Source organism: Lupinus angustifolius, chromosome LG13 (assembly GCF_001865875.1).
Source record: "Lupinus angustifolius cultivar Tanjil chromosome LG13, LupAngTanjil_v1.0, whole genome shotgun sequence".
Taxonomy (NCBI): Eukaryota; Viridiplantae; Streptophyta; class Magnoliopsida; order Fabales; family Fabaceae; genus Lupinus; species Lupinus angustifolius.
Genome location: NC_032021.1, coordinates 16,458,510 through 16,480,061, shown reverse-complemented (window position 1 = coordinate 16,480,061; position 21,552 = coordinate 16,458,510). Strand labels below are relative to the sequence as shown.

Genomic DNA, 21,552 nt, shown 5'->3' with positions numbered 1-21,552 from the left:
ACGTATAGAACTCATACACTATAGATGCATACATTTTTTCTTTATTATTATTAATCACATTAAAAGTGCAAAATTAGTATAAGAATGAGATGAAAATTAAAGGTAAATACAAAACAATTATGAAATATATTCCTTAGTACTTAAACATATGAGGAGAACCCAACCTAGAAGACAATTGTTATGATTTAAGCACATGAGGAGAACTCAATCCAAAAGATTAGTATCATCATGTGCTTAAGTCCTAACAATTGGTGCTTTTATTGAGAGTTGTGTCACAGAAATGACTACTCATAGGTTGAATTAAGGTACATTACCAAATATTGATAGGTGAGTGAAGCCGCCAAAAAGAGAAGGGGTTAACATCAGGTCAGTGTTGATAGACTAAAAGTTGTTGTGGCGTCGGCCCTTAGGAATCACACATTAAGTAGAATAACAAACTTAATATGATACTTAAGTCATAAGACTCTCTCACCTAATAGACTAGTCTTTTAGTTGAATTCTCCTCATTCATCTCAATCAGAATATGATACTGGGGCCTTGTCCCTCCGCCCATTGACCCAAGCGGGAGATTTTAGCCTTGCATATTCATTGGTAGGCTGAAGAGAAGTATCATATGAAACAGCCAAGTCAGTACTGGCCAACTTGCCTACATTTTTTTTCTTCCTATTTTGGATTTTAGCCAACTCTGCATTCTATCATTAAATAGATAGACAAAATACAAATATGCAAAGCTTCAAAACTGCACACCTCACGGGTCCATTACTTTACAGTTCAGAAGGATAAGTATGAGGAGAATCCACTCTACATTATTGGAGATGACAGTTATATTTTTTAGTATATTTTGAAGACTAAAATTATAATTTCAATATAAATTAAATGTTATAAATGTCATTTTTTTTAATTTTTGATGCATTTTTCTATAAATGTTATCTCTAGTAATGCAGAGGAATCTGACTCAAGTATAAGAAGAGAAGCATACTTATTGGATGTGATTATGATTTTTTTTTTTAAATATGAAGATTTATTTGTAGATATATAATTTATTTAGAGTTTTATATAGTTAATATGTCATCCATTATATAGATTCTTTTAAATTATAGTTAATTGACAAAGTGTTAATAGCAAGTAAGACACAAACATCGGGATACAATAAATACAACATAAGTGTAGCATGGGATGTCCAATGCATATGAAAGCTTTCGGCGAAGATTATGATAATCCTTAAAATAAAGCATCCAATATTCCAACACGACAAGAACATTCAATCCATATTAAGGTATGACAAAATCATAGGGTGGCAAAACTCTCCTAACTAAATATTTAACTCAATTATATCTTTAAAACTTGATTTTGAGACATTTGAGCAAACTTGAGAATCGAGTGAGGGCTTACATTAATAGATCAACATATCGTTGGCATATAAGTATTTTAAAATCAATTAAAATAATTAAAATTAAAAAACATTATTAAAAAGAAAGGTTATTAATGCACCTCTCGGCAAATGAATCTCACTATTTATGATGGTTGATTAATTGATATTCAACAACATTGATGATTAAAAGAAGAGTATTGAGAAAATGTGAAATAAAGGACAACAAACGTAACTCAAATATAACAAATTTTAAATGATAAATTATTTTGATAGGCAAACATTTTTTAAAATATTTCAAGGGAAGGAAGGAGATTGCTTGCAGGAATTTGAACTTGGATTATATAACTATTTCATTTAACTTAAAACAAATAATTAGAGGTTGAGAGTAGAAGACTATAAATTTAGTGGAGTATTGAAATATTTAACAAAGAATTTAGTTTATTTTCTAATATCGAAAGAAAAGATAACAATTATTGTTTGAGCAGTATAAGGGCCCCCAAAATTCATCATCATTTAGAATTTGTTAATTAGCTTTCTAACATAAAGTATTTAGAGGGTCTATTTTATAAAATATTTGGGGTTCTATTGAAAATAAATTGTGGGGCATAAAGCAAGAGCTTTACTTGCTTTACTCTTTGACCATGACGTAATTAATATTTATTAAATTTCTTATTTTACAAGACAAATAAATAAATAGAGGATAAGGTTCCTCTAATAACTTTGTTTACAAATAATCCCACATATCCTTTGAATCTAGAAGATTTTTAATATAGTGTGATTAACTCTCTTAACACATATTTTTTCTCTTACATAAGCTTCTAAAATAAACATATATCACTTAAACCAATCACACATACATATTTTATTTATCTTTAAGAAGTCAGTAAAATTTATTAATATTTTAATTCACTAAATAAATAAATTTAAATAATATAAAATAGATTTTTGTATATATAAGAGAAAGTAAATGCTCACAAACTGTCCCGTCCTCCTCTCACTCGTTCTCTTTTTACAAGTGTCATTCCCAAAAATCGAACTCAACTTATTTATTATCCTATGGATCTAGCTACTCATTTTATACATTATATACATTTGTTAAACTTTATTGAAAGGGTAGATAGACTTTAGATAACTACAAAACAACTCAACCCCACAAAGCTTTCAATAACTGCTGACCCATGTGAACAATTAATTCCATTATTTTAAGTCCTTAGTTCATTCATTCCAAGTCTTCTCTAAGATCTACACTACCAACTTTCTTCAATTCCACTTAACATAACATGTTATTATCTTTCTTATACTCACACCACCTTCTAAAATCTCAAACCTTTCTTTAACTTTTCCATCACTTTATCATCATGGCCAAATTTCTTCAACTTTTCTCTATACTACTCCTATTACTTTTGATCCCAGTTTCATCTCAGATTGACCAAGTTTTATACACTGGATTCAAGGACATAGGTGCCAACAATCTAACCTTGAATGGTGTAGCAGAAATTGAGAAAAATGGTATATTGAGATTAACAAATGATACTAGCAGATTAATAGGACATGCTTTTTTCCCAACACCCTTTGAGTTCAAGAACTCAACTACAGGTAAAGTTTTATCCTTTAGTACTTCATTTGCTCTTGCAATTGTTCCTGAGTATCCAAAACTAGGTGGGCATGGCCTTGCTTTTGCAATAGTACCTTCTAAGGATCTTAAATCTCTACCTAGTCAATATCTTGGTCTTCTTAATTCATCTGATATTGGTAACTTTTCTAATCATCTTTTTGCTGTTGAGTTTGATACTGTTCAAGACTTTGAGTTTGGTGATATAAATGATAACCATGTTGGAATTGATATCAATAGCTTGCAGTCCAATGCATCTGTTACTGCAGCTTATTACATTGATGATTCAACTAAGCAAAATCTCACACTCAAAAGTGGTAAAACAATACTAGCTTGGGTTGATTATGATTCTTCACAAAGCCTTATTAGTGTTACTATTTCACCAACTTCTTCCAAACCCAAAAAACCAATCTTGTCCTATGTTATGGATCTTTCAACAATATTTCATGATACTATGTATGTTGGGTTTTCTGCATCAACTGGTTTACTTGCTAGCTCTCATTACATCATGGGTTGGAGCTTTAAGATGAATGGACCAGCACCAACACTTGATCTTTCTTCTCTGCCACAACTTCCAGGACCGAAGAAGAAACAAACTCCTATGATTATAGGTGTTTCTGTCTCAGTTTCTGTCATTGCATTATGTGTTGTATTCATTGGGATTTACCTGTTCTGGAAAATCAAGAATGCTGATGTTATAGAACCATGGGAGCTTGTAATTGGTCCACATAGATACTCCTACCAAGAACTCAAGAAAGCTACAAAAGGTTTCAAGGACAAGGAGTTACTTGGGCAAGGTGGATTTGGCAAAGTTTTCAAAGGAACATTGCCTAATTCAAGGACTGAAGTTGCTGTCAAGAGAGTCTCACATGAGTCAAAACAAGGCCTTAGGGAATTTGTATCCGAAATCGCAAGCATAGGCCGGCTTCGCCATAGGAACTTGGTTCAGCTATTAGGATGGTGTCGTCGCCGCGGCGACCTCTTACTAGTATACGATTTCATGGCCAATGGAAGCTTGGACAAGTACTTATTTGATGACCCTAAAATTGTCCTAAGTTGGGGACAAAGATTCAAGATAATCAAGGATGTTGCTTCAGCACTATTATACCTACATGAAGGGTATGAGCAAGTAGTTATCCATAGAGATGTTAAGGCTAGCAATGTGTTACTAGATTTTGAACTCAATGGAAGACTAGGTGATTTTGGATTAGCAAGATTGTATGAACATGGTGCTAACCCAAGCACCACAAGGGTAGTTGGTACCTTAGGCTATTTAGCACCAGAATTACCTAGAACAGGAAGAGCAACAACAGGCTCAGATGTTTTTGCATTTGGTGCACTTTTGCTTGAGGTAGCATGTGGTAGAAGACCAATAGAACCAAAGGCATTACAAGAAGAGTTGGTTTTGGTGGATTTGATATGGGAGAGGTACAAAGAAGGTAGAATACTTGATGTTGTTGATCCAAAACTACATGGTAATTTTGATGAAAATGAGGTTTTGGTTGTGATAAAACTAGGAATGATATGTTCAAATGATGATCCTAATGTTAGGCCTAGTATGAGACAAGTTATGAGGTATTTGGATGGAGAAGTTGAACTTCCACATGAGTTTAGAAAACCAGGTGATGTAACTCATCATGAAGGCTTTGATGAGTTTTTGCATTCACTTGCATCATCTTCTTTTGATAACATGAGTTCAGGATCATATTTTGGTAATAATAGAGAAATGGATAAGAGTTTTCCTTCTTTTGTTAATTCACCTCATTCTCTTCTCCATGATAGAGGAGAAACAAGGTGATTCTAGAACTAAGACAAGGGTTTCTTACCTTTTCTCTTCTTAGTCAAGAAATTTGTGCTATTTCAATTATAGATAAAGTTTTGGATATGGTGAATCAAATACCAAAAACAAAGTTATAATATTTGTAATGTTAGTATTTGCTTAATGATGTGTATTTATTATGTTCCCTTTAAATATACAAATGAAAGGGAATACCTTAAGTCTAGTGAATCATTATAATTTCTTTTCTTGGATTAGGAGAATTAATTTATGTTATGTCTTTGTATTTGACTCATTTATGGGGCAGTCATTGTCACCTGAGATTGAACAAATAATTGTAAACATACTTAAATAAATCTCAAACCAAATCAATGTCATCATTAATACTTTGGTTGGCATTAGAAAATGAGAGCTATAAATATGTAATATGAGAAAGAGAGTGAGGGAGAATAAAAAGGTAAATTAGCATCTATATTAAAGGAGAGACGATTTATCATTTTTGTATTTATATATAGGGTATCATCTTATTATATCTCAATGATAAAAATACTAAATCATATCATTTTTCCTCTTGTTTTGGGTCTACTTGTTTCTCTATTAATAAAGAAGATTTTAACTTAAATAAAATATATGAGTATTATAATAGAATTTGATATTATTTGACATAATAGAAAAAGATTGAATAGACATTTTACTCTCTCTCATATTTTTTAACCTTACCAGTTTAGTCTTTTAAAAAAGAAAAGACCTAAAATGGTCCCAAAATTTTTTAATGTAGGTCAAATTAGTCCTTTTAGGATCAAATTAGTCTGGCAAGTGTTGTTAAACATGCTAAAAAAGATTAATTTGATCCACATTTGAAATTTTTAGGGACCATTTAAGTCTTTTCTTTTTTGAAATATTAAACTAGTAATGTCAAAAAACATGAAAGACTAAAATGAGTATTTACTCATAGAAAAATAAGAGAAACAAAAGACACATATTACTTAATATTTTTTTTTTTGGTTTCCCACAGGTATCCTCGCACTGGAGGCAATCCTGTCCGAGCCGAGCACATCCATAGGTAAGTGGGGCTAACTCTTCCAACCGGCTAACCCTTATGTTCTGTCCTGCCTTGTTCTGACATGTCTATGACATACTACTTAATATGAAATAACAAAAGTGTCCTTGAAGTAAAGAAAAGGTAAAAATATAATTAATTATTGAATGTATGTCAAGCACCACTATTTTAAGTGGGACTCATTATTTTTTCTCTATCTCATCTATTTCTCCCATCTCTTTTCTTTCTTTCCTCTCATACTCACCCATACTAAAGACATTGTAAAATGTTACTTAGAAAAGTTTAATTTAATGATATATTTGATGATACCATTAGTGTAAAAGTTTATATATAATTAATATGTCATTCATTATTCATTTGGATTTTTTTAAGATTTAATAATAATTAAACATAAATGATTGATTATACAGTAACAATGTATAGAACTCATACATTGGCAATGCTTAATTTTTTAATCATATTTTATATCAAATTAAAAAAATTGTACAAAATAAAAAGGGAGGTCAAACATTTATATTTACTTATTTTTAATTCCACAAGGTTTTATGTTGAACGTGGTGTCAATACAAAAATGTAAGTGGTCCATGATTAAGTCTCTAGTAGGTATAGTGGGAGAGAAAAAGTTTCATAGAGACATAACTAACACATCATATTTGAAGATATGTTATGTTTTTTCATACTATAATTTATAATCAAAATTTAATTAGAATTAAATTTTTAATGTATTATTAATTGATTATGTCTACGTACATTTTGACACAAATATTTCTCATAGTTGGAACTAAAATGGGCAATGGTTGGAGTAGTTTTGTTTAGAATGAAAAGTTGACTTGTAAGTGGTTGATGATTCAGACTCCTTTGAATAACTAATGCAATGTAAAGTCACTTTAATGCCTCATTCAATTATTAATGTTTTTTTTGTACAACTTCAATTATTAATGTAAAGTCACTGTCATGACTCCTTCAATTATTGGATATTAATGAGTGTTTTTTAATATGTCTAGCTGAAATTATGTCGACCCAACCAATATATAGACCTAAATCATGGTTTAAATCGAGTTTTTTTTTTTCTTAAACTTTATTTTCAGGCTTTTATGAATAATATAAAATTGTGACCGAAGGCATAAAGACTGAATTGCTGAAACACAGAGAGTAAAGGAAAAGAAACAAAAAAAAAGATTAATTTTGATGTATTTTATGAGAAAACACTCAACAATATCTAAATTATTATTACTCATGAATTGTTTTTCACATGATCCAGTAAAATTGTATTAAGGTGTCTTTATCCTGACTAAGTCAATAATGGGCATGTGGAACAATAATTATAAGTGATTTTAAAAGCATATTATATTGCATAAAATTTATTTGCATAGTAGTAGCCTATGGTTTCGATGTGGCTAACCCACTTAAAATGTGGGCTAAATCACTTAAAATGTGGGCTAAATCAAGCATTTTCAATAATGGGCTAGGATATGAGGTGGGCTAAATCAAGATGTTTTTTGTAGGCTATCCACATGAAGTGGCATTTCTAGAACCTAGATTTATCAACAAAAAAAAACAATTGGTACTATAAAGGGTATGCTCTTACCATTTCGGTAAGCGTCAACATCTGTTTTATCAAAAGAGTGTGTCATTCTATGTGATATTTCTTCTAATTTGTTGGAAAACATATATTTCAGTTTAAAATTTAATAATAAAGTATTTTTCTAACTAATCAGAGAAAGTGACACATGGAGTGACACACTTTTTAAGACAAAAAATGTGCTTCATTTGACTAAGGAACTAATCTCTTTTAAAAGGTTCTGTGGTTGCTCACCTCATTAACTTCTTAGAATCGAAATCTTAACATTTGATTTTTCTTGTGATCTGACAAAACCTTACATTACTTAATCAAAGCCTTAGTGGTTAGATTTATCAATTTTGAAATATGAAATGATTTTTAAGGAGTTATAATTTAACTTATGAGAATAAAATATATTTTCACACCAAGAGATAACTTATATCCTCTAACTAATAAAAATATGATATATGTATTATTTTGTTTAGTTTTCGAAATATTTTTATAGAAAATGATTAAATAAAACATATGTAATGATTTTAGTAGTTATAAGGAAATAACTTATCTCCTCGTACCAGAAGATAATTTATTCATGCTATATATATATATATGTATATATATGAGAAAAGTTATTTTCATCAAACGTTGAATATCCAAATATTTGGAATAGAAGCAACTCCATTCCAACGGTACAAATTCCATCCTTTTGAATTCTAAATATTGGAAAGGTTTGAAATGTTGTCTACTTAGAGAAAAATCACAAGAAAGAATGTAAATAAAGAAAAGACTTTTATTTATAAACAAAAAAAGGGGTGATGAGATATGAATCTATATTTAAAGAAACTGGACTCATGCAACACCAAATAATATATGCCCGTTTAAGTTAGTTTTCTATATTTGTATCATTAAAAATGAAGTTCAAGCAAAAATAATAATAATAAAACAAAGATTTGTAGGTCCCATTTGAGACCATAAATAACTTAAATGATCAAATAGAAAATAATAATGGACTTATTTAAAACAAAGAAACCTTATAGGATCAACTCTAAAATACATATTAACATAGAATGCTAATCTAGTATTTTTTTGCATTTAATTAAAGCTCAACATCTCTAGTTCTTGTTTCATTCTCCTTTAAATAAATTTAGTTTTAGAAGATAAATTAAACTTGGTACCAAGTCATTAGCAAATACTAGTATAATTTTCAAAAGTATAAAAATATATTCATAAACAAATTGAAGCTTAGGGAAGCTATTGAAACTCTATATTATCTATCCATATTCCTTAATGACTTATAGTCTCATCCTCAAATTATTTTTTATTTCATAAATTTGTGATTGATTAATAAAAAACATAAATAGACATTTCAAAATAGTAATAGTCCCATCCTTAAATTACATTTCAAATTCAAACAAGAAATAAGGTATACGTATACTTGAAGGCAATTGAATTGACCACCTTTTATTGTTTTAGACAGAATATTACACATGAAGGAGGGAGCTAACTTTATTTGTCTCAAAAGCTCCATTGCCATTATTCTAATGGTGAATAAATAATAAAAATAATATATTCTCTTACAAATTCTCATACATATAAAAATTAATATGTATTACAAAGTATTTTTGATAAGCTAAGATGTATTAGAAGAGAGTACTAGGAGTATTCAACCCAAATACAGAAGAGTCAACATACACATATAATACAAACATATGAATTCATACATCAGTCTGAAAAGGAAATATCAAAGTCACATATATTATTGAACCAATGTTAAGTACGGACTTTAATTAAATCTAATACATGCAACACATCTAAATTCTCATTCCTAAAAATAGAAGTATTGCAAGTGAACCATAATAACCATATTATCAAGAATCATATCATCATTCCAAATATGTGCTGTTTTTTTTTATTTTGAAATAAAACTTGAAATAATTTATAAATAATATATATAATTTATATGAGAAGAAAGATAAATCATTACTATATTGAAATAAAGCATCAATTTTGTACTAATTAGAACTGTAGTACATACATTACTTTGATAAAAGCACAAACAATATATGAAGCTTTAACTCATGTTTATTCTCTTTTATCTTTTCTCTCTATTTTCTGACAAAATGTTGAATGAACTCAACAACCCTCTAAAAAGAGGACCCCAATATTCCCCACTTTGCATGTATTATCTGACCCTTGTTTCTACCTTTGAATTTAGGAACCTTCACTTGTGCTTCCAGAAGAATATTTGTTATATCTAAAGAAAATGATTAAATTATAATCCAAAATTGACATCATCATAAGTGGCAAATATTGACGGGTTTCAATATGTCATTTTCTATCTTTATTTTAAACATCAACTAATAAAATATTCTATCAATCATATTTCTTCCTCTTTTAAAGCTTTGACTATCTGTATGTTTTGATATTATCATTGAAATTATCAACTAATAAACAATATTAAATTAATGTAAGATTGGAATCTTATCACATTTTAAAACAAGTCAAGAAAAGTAATTACTTTTATTAGAAAATACAATTTAGTATTTTTTGGAAATTAAAGAAACAAGAAAGTGATTAAAGCAAATGAGACTAAAATAAGAATATAAGAAAGTAACTCGAAATAAGTTCAAATTGAAATTTTTAAAAATGAAAGTGATGTATCTGAACTTTTGCATGAATAAACTTGGGATGATGTTTTGATTAGTATAATAATGAAGTTTGGCTTCTTTATAGTTCAGTGCTAGGATATTTCCTAGTAGGCCCCAAATGAAACTTCAAATTTTTTGTTTTATGAACCAATATCGTTACCAAGAATTAAACATTTGATTTGTTTGTCTTTTAATTATAGAAGAAAAAAAAATCATAGAAACTATAAATATTTACATCACCAAGTATAGTCATATATTTTATTAATATTTTTTTGTATTACCAAAAGTATTATTTATCTTTTTGGGTAAGGAATTAATCCATTTTAGGTTCATGTTTGTCCCTCTCAACAAATGTTGTTCACATGAATGGAACCAACGACCTTAAAGATATTAATATCGCCTTACACTATTAGACTAACGCCTTGTTAATATATCAAGTTTTATGATAACACCCTAAATGCAATTATTGACTAATTAAAGAGTTCAACTAAAACTCATGGAAACTGGATAAATTTGAACATATGTCAAAATTCAACTGTTAAAATTATTTTAATGTAACAAATCTTAGTAATTCAGATTTATCTCTCATCTGATATCTTCATTATTTATTCTTTTCCATGAACACGAGGTACTTGAAGAAAATTATTAAGTTAAACCAATTAATTCGACATGAAAAAATTACTAGCACTATTATGAATTCCACCATATTCTTTGGGAGTTGGATGTGTAATTTATAAGTTTTGGAACTCAGCCATATAAATTAAATGAAACTAATAAATATTAAAATATAAACTTAGCCCAATATTTAATCTGATTTTTAACCAACCACGTGCATTGTTTTATATTTTCATAAAGAAATAAATACTGAATATAAACAATCAGCTACACAAATTTAATATATATTACATAGTTCATTCAATCAGGTATAGTTCATATTTCGAAGACTTGTTATTAGTTAAAAATTAATTTTTTATTTATCAATTAAAATTATTGTTCTTTCACCCATCAAAATATTGACTTATAAATTTATACAAAGTACATGTCAACACATTTAATGATATAATATTGAAACTCATGAATAATTAATATAGTTAACTCGATTTCATGCATCATATTAAGAAAAATGAAAAAACGTGAATAATCAAAATGAAAGTCATGGATCCAAGTTTTTGCATTAAAGACCTTGCTGGTCATAACCCTTGAATAGATAGGAACAAATATTTTCCTTACTAAATTCTACTCGCTCGTGCCAATAATAATGAAACAAAAACAATAATAATAATAAAGATTTAAATTTTTTAATTAACTTATATTTTCATTGACTCAAGACAACATATATGGCTCGACAAACCTATTTCGGTTCGAATATAAAATACCTAATAGAAGTTTGGCTTCTTCAAAGTGAAAGTGCTAGGATCTTTCTTTGTAGGCCCAAATGAAAGTTCATATTTGTACTTTGAGTTAGAAAGAGAAAAATAATCACACAAACAGTACAAATATTTGTAACAAGAATCATATTACATAGTATCACCATGTTTCTCAAGCTTGTAGCAGTGTTGTTTTTGTTGGTAACAGTAGTAACCAGTGAAAATACTAGTTTCTTCTATAATGGTTTCAAATCAACTCAATTATTATATCTTGATGGAATTGCTGAATTCACTTCTAATGGCCTTCTTAAACTCACCAATGATACCAAACAACAAAAGGGTCATGCTTTCTATCAAAATCCTATGGTTTTCAAGAACAATATCAATGAAACTGTGTCTTCTTTCTCTACTACTTTTGTCTTTGCCATAAGATCTGAGTACCCTAATCTGAGTGGCCATGGAATTGTGTTTGTAGTTTCTCCAACAAAAGGGCTTCCAAATTCTCTTCCAAGTCAGTACCTTGGCCTATTCAATGAGACAAACAATGGTAACAGCACCAACCATGTTTTCGGCGTCGAAATCGATACCATTCTAAGCAGTGAATTTGATGATATCAATGACAACCATGTTGGAATTGATATCAATGGCCTGAAGTCAGAAAAATCAGCTTCTGCAGGGTATTACGATCGCGGCGAGTTTACGAATTTGAGTCTCATTAGTGGAAATCCAATCCAGGTATGGGTAGAATATGATGGTGTGAAGAAGCAAATTGATGTTACTTTAGCTCCAATCAACTATAACAAACCAGAAAAGCCTTTGTTATCATTGATCAAAGACCTTTCTCCAATTCTAAACAGTACTATGTATGTTGGATTTTCATCTTCTACTGGCTCAGTTTTAACTTCTCATTATGTTCTTGGTTGGAGTTTTAAGATCAATGGAAAATCTCAAGAACTTGTAATTTCTGAACTACCTAATCTTCCTAGACTAGGTGATAAAAAAGTGTCTAAGGTTATCACTATAGGATTGCCTCTAATATCAATTAGTTTGGTTCTTTTGGTAACTCTAGGAATAGTTCATTTCATCAAAAGGAAGAAGAAGTTTTCGGAGTTGCTCGAAGATTGGGAACAGGACTATGGTCCTCATAGATTCAAGTACAAAGATCTTTACTTCGCCACGAAAGGGTTTGGAGAGAATGAGCTATTAGGAAGTGGTGGATTTGGTAGAGTCTACAAAGGTGTGATGCCGATTTCAAAAATCGAGGTTGCGGTAAAGAAGGTGTCTCATGAATCAAGGCAAGGGATGAAGGAATTCGTAGCTGAAATCGTTAGCATCGGTCGCCTTTGTCATAGGAATCTAGTCCCCCTTCTCGGCTATTGCAGGCGCAGAGGAGAATTGCTTTTGGTTTATGATTACATGCCTAATGGAAGCCTAGACAAGTATCTCTATAACAAACCAAGAGTGACCCTTAATTGGAGCCAGAGGTTTCGTATCATCAAAGGCATCGCTTCGGGTTTGTTCTATCTACACGAAGAATGGGAGCAAGTTGTAATCCACAGAGACATTAAGGCCAGCAATGTGCTACTAGACTCCGAATTGAATGGTAGATTAGGTGACTTTGGTCTTGCAAGGTTGTATGATCATGGCACTGATCCTCAAACTACTCATATTGTTGGAACTCTTGGCTACCTTGCACCTGAGCATACTAGAACAGGTAAGGCCACAAAAAGTTCCGATGTGTATGCTTTTGGCGCGTTTCTATTGGAAGTTACTTGTGGAAGGAGGCCTATAGAGCAAGTAAGGGAATGTGAGAGTGTAATATTGGTTGATTGGGTTTTTGATTGTTGGAAAAGGGGTGAGATAATTGAGGCAAAGGATCAAAATTTGGGTCATGATTATAGGTTGGAAGAGGTGGAGTTAGTGTTGGAACTTGGTTTGTTGTGTTCACATTCTGAGCCTTTGGCTAGGCCAAGTATGCGCCAAGTTGTGCAATATTTAGAGAGGGAAGTGACTTTGCCAGATTTGTCTTTGCTTACATTATCTTCCAATGGCTTAACTTTTGGGCACCATGAAAATTTTCAGGACTTTCCAATGTCATATCCTTCTTCCATGGATAGATCATTTTCTCATAATTCTTCTGTTTCTGAGTCACTTCTCTCTGGTGGTCGTTGATTTCATAAGGGACATAAAGGTAGAGTTCGGAGGAACATAAATACGATGTCTCAAATCTTGTGTAGTCTCGGGCCAATAAAAATATGTCATTTTAATTAAAATTTTAAAACTTCATTATTATTCATATTTTTGTTTCATTGTAATTGACATATGACAGTGTATGACATATGATTTGAGACAATATATCTTTATTTTTCCGGTCAGAAGAATAGAATGGAACATTACATGATGGAACAAAACATATGTCCCTTTACTATGTTGTAGAACAAATTTCCTGTTCATGGTTGTGTTTTATTCTAGATTCTTGATTGGTCTACTTAATATTTGATTTTGTATTATACTCTGCAAAGAAATGGATAGAACAAAAGAAGTTTAGTTAAGTAGTGTGTTTGAGTTAACAGTGTATAGAAGTATATGAGATCTTCTTATTCCACTCCACTATTTTGTTTCATTAATTGCAATACATTTGTTTGTTTGAATTTATTTCTCTTCAGAAATGGAAAGAAGCTACAATTATTCATCTTTTGTATTATCAAGAGTACTTTTTCACCTTTTGGGTAAGGAATTAATCTCTTTTGAGTTCATGGTTGTCTCTCCCAACAAATGTTACTCACAGAAATCGAATTTTTGACCTTTTGTTCATTGTTGGTCTATGATTAATCATCTGCATCACTTCAAGCATATAAATACTCTGCAGTAGTATTTTTGTTTTATTTTTAAATTAGGATATAAATTAAATTGATATTTATAAGTTACAAAATACATTTATCACTAGCTGAATCGTAAAAAGTGCTTTACCAAAAAATGTCATCCAATAAGCTGCTTAATGTTAAAAGTATTACTAGGTAATATAAAATTAAGTTTTATAATGATTTAAAGTATCAGCAAATAAATTTACAGAAAAATTAATGCAGTGTAATGTTTAAAATTTCAATGACTTATGTGATGATATTTTCCTTTCAAGAGAACATAGAGTTCCATAGGGAGATTTTGGAAACAAACTATAACCCTTATTTATGGTAATTATTTCGAAACAAAGAATTGGTTGAAGATAATTTCACAGTCAAATTGATGAAAGTATTAAATGAGCAATTTAACTTTTAGTCTTAGTCCACCTTGAAATTTCAACTTTTTGTATTAGTTAAAAACGGTTGATTAAATATTTTTATAACCAATGTAATGTGTAATATAAAATTTTAAATGAACTATATTTTATTTTAGTACATAAAGGCATTTGAAATTATTCAAACAATCTATTCCCAATACATATGTCAAGCAAATTTATGATTTTGTTTTCATTATTGATAATGTGATATTTTGTTTTTTTATATTACCAAAATATTACTTTTTGGGTAAAAAACTTATTCCTTTTGAAATAGACGTGTGATTGTTACTTCTAATAACTTTAGCTTACGAGAATAAAACTATTGATATATTAATTTGATATTTAGTTTAATTTTCATTAAGTGGTACTAAATTTCATTAAATTCTAACTTGGAATGGTTGGGTTGTGGAAATGAGTTCAACTCCTCTCTAGTACCGGAGAAATCAATATTGGAAAATGAGGATGAGATTTTTTTGAAGAATTTTTATTTATATTTTAATAAAATATAACATGTAATCATAACCGTTAAAAGAAAAAATTTGTTACATATCTTAATCCTATCCAATATTGGACTCTCCAGGATCCCCTTCAGTCGAAATGCTCTTGTTTGTACACATGTACAATGTGTTACCAACCCTTATCTAATTTCAACCACACAAAAAAAAAGTGCAAATATTAAAGTACAAAGTTTAGATAAGATGCATGGTGAAACAATGGTTGTAGTTTTCAAACCAAACCTTAGCCATGGTTACTTCACTTCATCAACCATATTACCATCATCACTAATCTCAGAAAGAACCATACCAATTATAAACCATCAAGTAATGTTCCATAAAAATCATTATCTCAATAATTCAGTCCCTCAAAAGAAGAAGAGAGTTTCCTTTAGTGTTCAAGCACAAGCTGCAAAACCTCCTTCTGGTGTATGCACTTCATATTTTGCTTCTTGTTTCATTTCAGTTATGTTTGTGTTCATATTGTTTTATTAGTTTCTTAGATATTTTTGCATTATGAACAAGTTGGGTGTGTTTTTTTTCTTCTTCAGGTGGAGTTTCCAAAAGTGCAGCCACAAATTAAGGCTCCATTTGTTGGGTTCACAAATACAGCAGAAATATGGAACTCAAGAGCTAGCATGATTGGACTCATTGGAACTTTCATTGTTGAGCTTGTGAGTATTTTATAGGTTCACCATTTTATAATTTATTATCACATATATGATATGGGTATTAAGGTTTTTAGTTGGTAGAATTTGTCAAGTATCATAGTCTAGTCAGAGGAAGAACGAAACGTTGGTCTAGCTATGTAAGGACTCACTGGATCCACATGTATAGTATTAAGCCAAATGTTAAAAATTCGATTTATGTGAGCAACACCTGTTGAAAGGGGCAATAACGACAAACCTTTAGTTCCTTGCTCGCGAGATAGAATGGCTTAAGAAAAACAAAGATCATATGGTTATTAAGGTTGAGTTGGTAACAATAAGGTGATTTATAATGGAATGGATTAAGAATTTAACCAAATCGATTATTTAATGTTCTTTTATCTTGAGGGCATTGTGATCCATCTAGCATTTCATTAAGTTCTACTTATATATAACAAACTTCTAAATATTGTGAAATAAACAATCAATTCTACTGGATAAATATATTGATAGTATAAATAGCTCCTTGATTTGAATATAGATCACATAATTTATGCTTGAGCGCTAAGGGCATGAATGGAATTTGATTTTTTGAGAACACATAGGGTGAGCCTCGATCTTCGGTGTAATAGTAAAGTTGTTTGTCTTGTAACCTATAAGTCGTGTTCAAATCCTGAAATAGTCTTTTAGTCATGTTGAAAACTAATGCTTCCTTCAAATTTGTTCCGAAAGGAACTAATTTGATTGCCATCTAGGCTTCTTAGGAGCAGGAATATGATTTTTTTTATTTGGGGGAATGTGCTTTTACTCTTAAGGCATTTGGGTATTGAATGTAATGTCTATGCACTATCAATATCAAGATTTATACACAAATAATATATCATTTATCATTCATTTGTATTAGTTTTTTGAAGAGTCGATGATAATTAAAATGAATAATGGACAATACAGTAAATATATAAAACTCATACAATGTTAACTTCATTCGTTTGTTTTTGAAATTGGTAAAGCATTTTGATGAGTTGGTAATTGTGTGATTATGGTAATTGCAGAAGATGAATAAGGGAATACTTGAGATGATTGGAGTTGAAGTTGGGAAAGGCCTGAATCTTCCTTTGTGAACAATCCATTCTCCTACTTGTAACTACTTTTTAACTCTTATTTTTAAAAACAATTTTGTGAAATTTTTTGATGAAAGTTCTAGTAGATCAACATTAATCTGTTAAGTAAAGTAACAAGTACTACAAGAGGTGTTTTATGAGTTATAGATATGGGGAATTCAACAAATGGAGTTGGAAGAAGATTTGGTGATTTAAATTTGGAAAAGGGTCAAAGCTAACAATTTGAACCATACTTATTTATGGTAGTGTAGATTAGGTCATATAAATGAGAAAATCTAGAAACTTCATCAAAATGGATATTTGTACTCTTTTAATTTTGAATCAATTGACACACTTGAATATTATTTATTTGGAAGTATGGTTATGGCTCCATCATTGGAAAAGGTGAACAAACAAGTGATTTTCTAGGCCTTATACATAATGATGTGTGTGGACTAATGAGCACAATTGCTAGAGGAGGTTTTCTGTATTTCATCACATTTATTGAGCACTTGAGTATATATGGATTTGTGTATCTAATGAAATGTAAATCAATATAATTAAATCAAATTGAGATAGAGAGCCTTTTAAGTCAAGAATTTGATGACTATCTAAGGAGTTTGAGATTATGTAAAGTTATTGCTCGTGGAACACTATAGTGGAACGATGTATCCCAAAGGAGAAGTCGAACTTTAATGGACATGGTTCATTTTATGATGGGTCAATTGGATCTCCCTAGCGCTATCTAGGGACATGTTTTGTTAGCAACAACTTTCACGCTAAATTGTGCTCCATCAATGGTTGAATAAAGAGACCATATGAGACATGGATTGAGAAACGATCTAGTATGTCTTTAAAGAATATTTAGGGTCGTGAAACATATGTGAAATGTTGAGTTTTAGGTAAGCTTGCCTTCTCAAGTTATGAGTTTAAATAAAAGTTACTATGTTGATGATTGTTTTAGATTTATATGGATATTGTTTCTATCTCATGAAAATCATTTAATAAGCTTCCTAAGGTTATCCAAAATGAAAAGAATCTAACTAATGCATTAATTCTTAGGGATCACAATGATTAGTTTGCAAAGCATGAATTTGATATCTTTTGTAGTAAGTATGGTATTGCACATTATTATTCAGTCTGTAGAATTTCCCAACAAAAAAGTTGTTAAGAAAATATCATTATTTAAAGGAATTAGAAAGAATTATGCTTAATGATTCTAAGTGTCTCTCACTATTTATGGACTGATGTAGTAAATATTGTTACATGTGTGATGAATAGGGTATGAATTAGTGTTTGCCTAATACATTAATCGCATGTAGAGAGAAGTTTTTCTAAATTATTGTTGTTGAGGTTCTATGATGTTTTGGAGAATCTTAAACATAAGGATTTAATAGATGATTGTGGTTCAAAAAAAAATTATAAGGAGAAGATTTTTCAAGTGAAAGTTAGACACTAATTTTGAGACCCCTAACTTTATGCATTTGCAAGTAATTTTATCAACTATTGTTTTAACTATTAATGAAATTGATTTATATATAAAATAATGTTAAATTAGTAATAATAATAAATTCTCACCTATCTGGACTTTGTTTTAATATCTGCTGTTTTCATTTTAATTTTTTATATACTAATATTATCATATTTCATCCTTTAGTTTATGAAATATGTTGGTGATGTTTGAAATATGTTATTGTGTTAGTCTCACATTATCTAGTAATGGAATAGAGTAGAGTAACCAATGTTATATATTGGACTCAAGTCCCTTATTGATATAGGCACCAAATAGAAACACCTCATTGACAGGTGGGCACATGAATGTGCTGGAGTTTATAATCTTTATTCTCTAATAGTATCTTGGCACCCGTTCAGTGCTCCTGGAGGCATAGGTACAATTGGTTGAACCCCGTTAACAAATTTTTTTGTTTCTTCTCTTCTACTTATTCTATGCATTTATTTGATTGCTTGTGGCCAACACTGCACAACGATCATTTCTGTTGCACCAACAATTGGTATCAAAGCCAATTGGTAGATGGCTCTTAACCTAGACGCTAGATAATGGCTAGAGAGGGTGAAGGCGTGATGACTAGACAAGGTGCATCAAATGTATTGTGCAAGGATAAAATAGATGAGTTGAATGAGAAGAAAACAGGGTGAACCTGTAGTGGGGCACTGTATGTGTTGATCCAGAATCCTAGAAGTTCATATACTGGATTAAGATCAAAGTGGAGATAGAGACAGAGGTGTTGAGTTAGATGCTGACAATATCTCTCTAGATGTTGAGAGAATGTTCTCATTGGAGATGAGAAAGATAATATCATAATGGTGTGTATGAGACATCATAGTGAAATATATTAATTGTTAGCAGATCCACAAAAGCAAAAGGGCGATGACTGACTTTGATGTAGGGTGTGACATGAGCATTGACTTTGATGTAAGTTGTAACACGGGCATTGGTAGTGATACACAGGTGTGACATGAGCATTGACTTAGATGTAAGGATGTGACACATACATTATATAGCATTGACAGAAGGTGTGTGTTATGGGTATACTCCTTATGGTGGAGTATGATAGTTCTTTTGAACTAGGATTGTTAGAGTAGACAATGATGGTAGTGGTTGAAGCTTTCCAAGGAAGCTCAAGGTTCAGCTTGACTGAATATTGAAGAAGACGATTGTTGGTGAACTTTTGTGTAGAAGTTCCAATATATCGAAAGACTTCCTACAATAGGTGGCTAGGTGGGTGTTACATTTGATAGCGGTATGGGAAGCTGCACTACAAGTTTGGAGAGTTAGGTTCTTGGTAACATCGTCAAGGATACTCAAAAAGTCTACATTGTAGGGGAACAGTTAAAGAGAATTAAACATTGAACAAGATGGAGTCATATATTCGCTAAGATGGAGATTCTTGTGTAAATTTCCCAAGGAGCGAGATATTCGTCTATTTCAATCAAGGTGTAGATTGTTGGGGATGCTTGAAATATGTTATTGTGTTAGTCCTACATTGTCTAATATTGGAATAGAGTAGAGTAGTCAGTGTTATATATTGGACCCAAGTCCCTTATTATAATATGCATCATATATAAGTATCAAATAAAAACACCCCATGGGTAGGTGGGCTCATGAGTGTGCTAGTGTTTGTAATCCTTATTCTCTAATAATATCGTAGTAGTCGTTCAACGCTCCTCGGGATGTAGACACAATTGGTTGAACCCCATTAACAAATTCCCTTGTTTCTTCTATTTATTCTATGTCTTTATTTGATTGTTTGTGGCTAACGCTACGCAACGATCGCTTCCGCTGCATCAACAAAATCCATTTATTCTCTCCATCGGTCATCTATATTGGCTAATATACACCTTTGTGTTATTCTTGTTGTGGGTGATATTCTCTCCGAATAAAATTTAAGAAGTACTTAGTAAGAAAAAATAGTTTATGATGGTTATCTACAAAATACATAGTTTAGGAGTTTTCATATACTTGTCCCTATTTTAAAAAGTTAAAAAAATTGATGCTAATATGTAATAAAAACAATTAAAATATATTGAACGTAAATTTTTATTTTGATGATTTAAACTTTTTTCATTTTGTTGATTTAAACTTTTTTCATTTTGTTGAAGCCTAATTATTTAATTTAGCACAATGGAAAAAATTGTTTGAGACGTAGTGGTTATCATCTTATAATTAAATTCAATGCATGCTCTGAATACATCCTCACTATTTAGTCACGCTTACACTCTAATCAAACTTTATTAGGCACAGAGTGTTAAATTAACATTCTCATTTGCAACACTAAGAATAAAAATAAATCTTAAGCTACAAGGCTGAACAAAGTAAAGGGCATAATTATTATGTTTAATATATGCTTTTCCGGTTTAAGGTAGAAGCAGATATTGAAGATGCTATAAAGCAAAACCCCATATAATAGTACTAGGAGCCTCTTACTTTTATAACTTCCCTTCTCATGGAAAAGAATGTCCAAGTCACATAAAGTTTTATTTATACATAATCAATACATAATTTATTTCTCATTTGTATTAATTTTTTAAATAATGAATGATGACAATTATAATATTAATGATGTAGTAATAGTATATCAAACTCATACGGTATCATTTTTTTTGTCTTTAGCATAAGATAATTATCCAAACTTACTAAAGTTAATGTCATATGGTATATTTTATTGCTTTATTTTACTCATCTGGAAGATGCTACAATTTTCAAAGTTAGGAGAAACATGAACCCAAAAAAATCCCAAATATTTAAATAACATTATTTTAATCATTTTAATTAAACAGGCACGTAGAAAAGAAATCTCCTGCAGGAAGCAATGCATATATGCTCCTATGTTAAGAAAGCAAAAGTTTAAAGTAAGTAGATAAAATAAAGGCAGAAAAAAGTTAACGAGATTGACAGTGGGAAGTTGCAAAACAGTTTTCTTCTTTACCGAATTACAGTGATGTGACCGCAATGGGCTACAATCGCATCGGACTGCATCAAGCCATAACACGACTACATCAGACCGCAATGATTTTAAAAATACTTTTTACTCACAATAATTCATACCGCAACAGCGACAATTACAATAAGCGCAACTGTACGTGCAATTTAAAACACTAATAGTATAAAATACCGATTA

At 30.5% G+C, this 21,552-nt stretch overlaps 3 protein-coding genes across 3 annotated transcripts; all 3 read left to right on the top strand.

The window, feature by feature from the left end:
- On the top strand, positions 2,572-4,983 carry LOC109325858 (L-type lectin-domain containing receptor kinase S.4-like). Its single transcript, XM_019558455.1, has one exon. The coding sequence runs from the start codon at positions 2,731-2,733 to the stop codon at positions 4,780-4,782; it is 2,052 nt and encodes a 683-aa protein (XP_019414000.1). The 5' UTR covers positions 2,572-2,730; the 3' UTR covers positions 4,783-4,983.
- On the top strand, positions 11,404-13,636 carry LOC109363175 (L-type lectin-domain containing receptor kinase IV.1-like). The gene has a single exon (XM_019609333.1). The coding sequence runs from the start codon at positions 11,560-11,562 to the stop codon at positions 13,564-13,566; it is 2,007 nt and encodes a 668-aa protein (XP_019464878.1). The 5' UTR covers positions 11,404-11,559; the 3' UTR covers positions 13,567-13,636.
- Positions 15,323-17,009, top strand: LOC109325541 (light-harvesting complex-like protein OHP1, chloroplastic). Its single transcript, XM_019557963.1, has 3 exons — positions 15,323-15,594; positions 15,717-15,839; positions 16,865-17,009. The coding sequence occupies exons 1-3, from the start codon at positions 15,370-15,372 to the stop codon at positions 16,931-16,933; spliced, it is 417 nt and encodes a 138-aa protein (XP_019413508.1). The 5' UTR covers positions 15,323-15,369; the 3' UTR covers positions 16,934-17,009.